The sequence below is a fragment of the Malus sylvestris genome, chromosome 2 (genome assembly GCF_916048215.2).
Source record: "Malus sylvestris chromosome 2, drMalSylv7.2, whole genome shotgun sequence".
Classification (NCBI taxonomy): domain Eukaryota; kingdom Viridiplantae; phylum Streptophyta; class Magnoliopsida; order Rosales; family Rosaceae; genus Malus; species Malus sylvestris.
Genome location: NC_062261.1, coordinates 3329542 through 3335136, shown reverse-complemented (window position 1 = coordinate 3335136; position 5595 = coordinate 3329542). Strand labels below are relative to the sequence as shown.

Sequence of the window (5595 nt, the reverse complement as noted above, 5' to 3'; positions counted from 1 at the left end):
TTTATACATATCGTCATAAGCCGCTAACTTAGCTTCTCTCACAGCTTTCTTCGCCTCTTGCTTCGCTTTTCTATACCTTTCACCATTTTCATCAGTCCTATCCTTGTATAAGGCTTTACAATATTCCTTCTTAGCCTTCACCTTTGTTTGTACCTCCTCATTCCACCACCAAGATTCCTTTTGGTGTGGGGCAAAGCCCTTGGACTCTCCTAATACCTCTTTTGCTACTTTTCGAATACAACTAGCCATGGAATCCCACATTTGGCTAGCTTCCCCCTCTCTATCCCACACACACTGGGTGATTACTTTCTCTTTGAAAATGACTTGTTTTTCTTCTTTTAGATTCCACCATCTAGTCCTTGGGCACTTCCAAGTCTTGTTCTTTTGTCTCACTCTTTTGATATGTACATCCATCACCAACAAGCGATGTTGATTAGCCACGCTCTCTCCTGATATAACTTTGCAATCCTTACAGGTTATACGATCCCCTTTCTTCATTAGAAGAAAATCTATTTGTGTTTTTGACGACCCACTCTTGTAGGTGATCACATGTTCTTCTCTCTTCTTAAAGAAGGTGTTGGCTAAGAAAAGATCATATGCCATTGCAAAATCCAAGATAGCTTCCCCATCCTCGTTTCTCTCCCCAAAACCATGGCCACCATGAAAACCTCCATAGTTGCCTGTCTCCCTGCCCACGTGTCCATTTAAATCTCCTCCTATAAATAACTTCTCCGTCTGAGCAATTCCTTGCACCAAGTCTCCAAGGTCTTCCCAAAATTTCTCCTTCGAACTCGTATCCAACCCTACTTGAGGTGCGTACGCACTAATCACATTGATAAGTTCTTGTCCTATTACAATCTTGATTGCCATGATTCTATCTCCTACCCTCTTGACATTTACAACATCTTGTGTCAAGGTCTTGTCCACGATGATGCCAACCCCGTTTCTCGTTCTATTTGTGCCCGAATACCAAAGTTTAAACCCTGAGTTTTCTAGATCCTTTGCCTTACTACCAACCCACTTAGTTTCTTGTAGGCACATAATATTTATCCTTCTCCTTACCATAACTTCCACTACTTCCATAGATTTTCCCGTTAAGGTTCCTATATTCCACGTTCCTAAACGCATTTTACTCTCTTGAACTCTACCCTTCTATCCTAGCTTCTTCACCCTCCCCCGTTTAATAGGATCAAAGTACTTCTTTTGTGTGTCCCGTGTAAAGTTGATAGGAGCATATGCTCCCAAACAACTTTGAGTGGAGTCGTTCGAAAAGAAGTTTCTATGCCCCCCTTGCTCATTTAACACTGCATCCGGGTGCCGATGGAGATACAGCGACCCTTGCTCACTTATCACTGTGCTCGGGCCACACAGCGCGCCACTTACGGGTGACGCCCTAGCTTTAGCGCGATTTTGTTCTGGATTCATTTTCATAAGGATTCGACGTGATCATGGAGTGCCGGCTGTCGACTACCTGACGCCCTCCCCCTCCTCCTTTATCCGGGCTTGGGACCGGCAATGTAAGATAAACTTACACGGCGGAGTTAATGCCTCAACTTGACCATAAAAGTAAAACCATCACCACAAGAACCTACCCTGTTTCGCTGCCAACCCTTTTCCAGTTGGTGGCAAGAGTCAGACAGTCTCTCCCAGTAGAGAAAAACCTCGTGAGATTGAAATTCCGAATTCTTACCAAGTTACCAACCAATGCACTCTTCTACATGAAATTGGCAATGTTGGAGTTAATCGGAGTGAAAACATCCTTCGGGATATTGTGCTTGATGTGCACTAGATTTAAATTTTATGCAACGAAAGGACATAAACTTTGCGGATGCAACTCACTATGTAAAATGCTGGTAGTAAAACATTGGAATATTGGATATTGCTGATTTGTGTATCGCAGTTGCTTTAAAACCAGAAACATTTTTATAGATAAAATTGGGATCAACTTTGATTAATTTCATTTACACAACCATAACAATTATCCCTAGCCATTGAGAAAGAAAGAAAGAAAGAAAGATAAGCTTGGAATAATCTACTAGGAAGAGATGAGATCTACAATGTGGTACAAGTACACCTTCTTCTCTTTTTTCATACCGTTCTTTTTGCTCGTCTAACAAGTGCCAAGATGTCATTACTGTGCCCAGATTTCTTGAGGCGGCCAGTAATCTTCCGAGATTCCTGCAAGACAACACAAGAAAAGACATGCTATAATGGAAGGAATAGGAGACAAATTAATTGTAGAAAACATCGTGTAATACACATATTATGTGTGTCTCAACTAACCTGGAAATGAAATGTAGGGTTTGGACCTCTAGACAGGATTGAGAGGCCATCATGGACTGGCACTAGAGTAAAATAATCGACGTTAAAGATTGAGAGTCCCGAATCATATGTGCTAGAGTATGTTGAAGACAATTCATAAAACTAAAGATCATGTTACCTAAAACTGAATTGTTTTCACCCTTGGAGGATGACGGTTTGTGAGACGAGGTGTACAAGAAAAGTGGCATTGCTACATCTTTGCCAAGTTCTTGCTTGTCAATGGTTTTACGAGAGGCTGGATTTCCTGGAATAGCCCTGCATAGATGATCAAATTCATCAAATTTAAAGATTGTTTATCAATGCACAATATCCTGCAGCCAAATAAATTAAAACAATTTTTGCTATGAAATTATGGAGACGAAAACTTTACCTCAAATCGTCATTGGGTTTCTCAGCTTCTTTGGTAGCTGATCACAAAACAAAGAATTAGAAGGTGAAAAAAAATGAAGACTCTGAACATCTTTGCAAGTAGCACAATTTTACCTGCAGATAAAAACCGTGCTTTATGCTGCGGGATAATGTCCTTCCATCGGACTCTAGGCAGAGAAAATTTGTGGGTGTATTGTTCACATAAGAACATCCTCTGACAAACACAAAGCATACTGATTAGTGATTGCTGCAATTACATAAATCCATGTATCAACTGACATAAGCTAGCTAGATTGATATAAGGTGGCAGCAGCAACTTGTTTGAGGCAGTCAATTCGAATCTCAGCCTCCGAAAATGTGTTAGTTTCGGAAATGAGGCCGTTGAGGTTGGCAGAAACGCATCCAAGATGATCGACAACAGTCACCACAGCTCTGCATATGTACTCTTTGGTGTTTTCCATCACACTGCAGAATTTGAAGTAAGAAAAAATGTTGAACTCTAGTTCATGGTGTGAGGGCTAAGGATGTCATTATCTGGAGGTCTTTGGAATTTAATTAGGTTTGTTTAGAGGGACTCACACTTTCTTTTCTTTGGACTTTAGGAAGGTTGATTCACAGTAGTCAGCAGCATAGTGAAGTTGTGAGCGCAGGTCTCTTAGTTCCTTCAAGTTCAACCCACAAACAAAATGAATTTCAGTAAACTAGAAAAAACACCATTTCTCGTTTGGAAGTGCTTTTTAAAATGGCTGAAAACACCTTTGGGTGAAAATATTTTTGGAAGCAATCTTTAGTAAAAATGCAAGTAAATTTGCAAAAGCACTTGAACTGTTTTTTTGCAGAAAGTAGTGCTTTTAGAACTTAAAAACACATTTTGTGAAAGCGCTTTCAGCCATTTTTTCTAAAACCATTTTCAATCGTTACAAAGTCGGTTTTTAACTTTCTAAAGTATTATGTTTGACTTGTTTATGTCATAAAAAGCTTACCCGTGAACAACCCGAATGAATTTGGCACTTTCATAAGAAATAAAACTAGATAAAAAGCACAAAAAGAAAAATATGGACAATAATTTACGCTATTTTTAATAACCATTTTGTTTTTCGTATTGTGCTTTTATTTTTTTGCTAGAAATTAAGAGAAAGCATATGGTAGGAAATACTGAAAGAGAGATGGGAGATGGCGAAGGGTGGAGGATGGGACGACGGAGAAACAAAATAGAATGCATTACACAAAAACTTGAGAGCGAATGCAACTTATAAGTGTTTTGGGTTTGTAGTTTTCATCCTGTGTATTATTTCACATATAAGTCTTCTACATATCTCAATCACTCTTCCTCCAACTCTTAAAAACTAAAACAAAAAATAAAATGGTTATCAGACGACGACGAAGTTTTAATGTTGAGTTGAGAAAACGTACCTGAAGAGACCTATCAAAGCTCGCAATGTCCTTAGACTCTGCCTCTGATTCTTGCCCTCTCCCTGAAGGGGATTTGGAGTTGCTCTGCATCTCCTCCTCCATGTTTGAAACTTGAAAACTTTGAGAAAGGGATAATGGTACAATTACAGTGGGGTGGGTGGCTTGTTTTTGTTTTGAGCGAGAGAAGGAGACACAGAGATTGTGACTATACAGATAGACACGTGATATATAGAGAATTAGAGATGATGAGCATGGAAGCACAGAGAAAACTATACAAAACAAAACACATTAATAGAGGAGAGAGAGATTCTTCTCCATGTCATGATCACAAGAAATTTTTTGTTATGTCGAGAACACGTTTCGTTCATCAAATGCCATAAAATAAGTCATAGAATTTTTTTTTTTAAGTATCAAATTACTTATATTATGACATTTGGTGTACCCAGTGGCAGATTTAGGATTCGAATCTTGGGGTGTCCCAATGTTTAGTCTGTTAGATAGAAACGGATTGCAAAGCATGAAATCTTTTTCTGTTTATTCATCGAGGCATTTCATCGAATAATGGGGGGACTTGTTGTCGTGAGTCATACCATGATGCGCATATGTCAACAAATAACGACATATGCCAAAGCTATCTAATGAGTGATATCGAGAGAATTTGTTAAGTGTTGTTAATGCAATACGTTAAAATATACCTAGCAGGTAACTTGGTAGGTACAAAAGGAACATGTACAAAACATTCGGATGGTCATACCATATATATTTATCGAATTCCGAATGATCATAGGACTAACTTGGTATCAATTTGCATATGCCTCTTGGTGGACCGGACCATGTTCTTGACGTAGTGAAAAATCTCTCCATGATCACAGCAGCATGTGTATCAAGAAAGAGAAAGATGACAAAAACAGAGTTTTCAGCCCGTGATTTTGTGTTCTTTGCCTTTTTCTTCTGTTTAGCTTCTCTTTAAAAGAAAAGTTAAAAAGGAATTAGTGTTAGTCAGTGACTGACAAGCGAATCAAAGGTGCCAGGTGGTACTGCACATCCATTAAAGTATATTTGATTTGAATGAATGACTGCATTATTTTCGAGGTATGATTGTAATTACACATTCTTTGTATGGGATCAAGAATAATTAGAGGCTAATTGTCAGATAATGATAAGATTGTTACAATCAATTAACGAGGTTTATTGGCAGTCCCAATGTGGTTAGATTCGATTTGGATTACCTTAAACTGGTTGCATATTAACTTATTTGGAACAGAGAAAATCATGAATTGGGAAAGTCAGAAATCTAAGAGAGAAGAAAAGAGAAGTCGTGAATACAACAGAGAGGGAACGAGAATGAAGGGCAAGTCAAGAATTTGAATAATTTCGAGGCTCGTTCCAACATGTTATTAAGTTCTCATTTAGAAGGTCAACGTATATATCAAATTGAGTGCCCTTTTATTAACAAGTGATATTGGTGAAAGAGAAATCAAACACATGATC

The 5595-nt window shown here is 38.5% G+C and overlaps 1 protein-coding gene across 1 annotated transcript; it reads right to left on the bottom strand.

The window, feature by feature from the left end:
- Nucleotides 1-1904: 1904 nt before the first annotated feature.
- On the bottom strand, nt 1905-4337 carry LOC126594243 (probable protein ABIL5). Its single transcript, XM_050260469.1, has 8 exons — nt 4105-4337; nt 3271-3353; nt 3009-3156; nt 2806-2905; nt 2693-2729; nt 2441-2577; nt 2284-2345; nt 1905-2178 (listed from the first exon to the last, which is right to left on the bottom strand). The coding sequence occupies exons 1-8, from the start codon at nt 4204-4206 to the stop codon at nt 2089-2091; spliced, it is 759 nt and encodes a 252-aa protein (XP_050116426.1). The 5' UTR covers nt 4207-4337; the 3' UTR covers nt 1905-2088.
- Nucleotides 4338-5595: the final 1258 nt, after the last annotated feature.

Coding starts and splice junctions, on each gene's coding strand:
- LOC126594243 (XM_050260469.1), bottom strand. CDS start 4,206: ATGGAGGAGGAGATGCAGAGCAACTCCAAATCCCCTTCAGGGAGAGGG. Junction 2,578..2,692: donor AAACCCAATGACGATTTGAG/GTAAAGTTTTCG, acceptor TCATCTATGCAG/GGCTATTCCAGGAAATCCAG. Junction 2,346..2,440: donor TGAAAACAATTCAGTTTTAG/GTAACATGATCT, acceptor ATTTTACTCTAG/TGCCAGTCCATGATGGCCTC.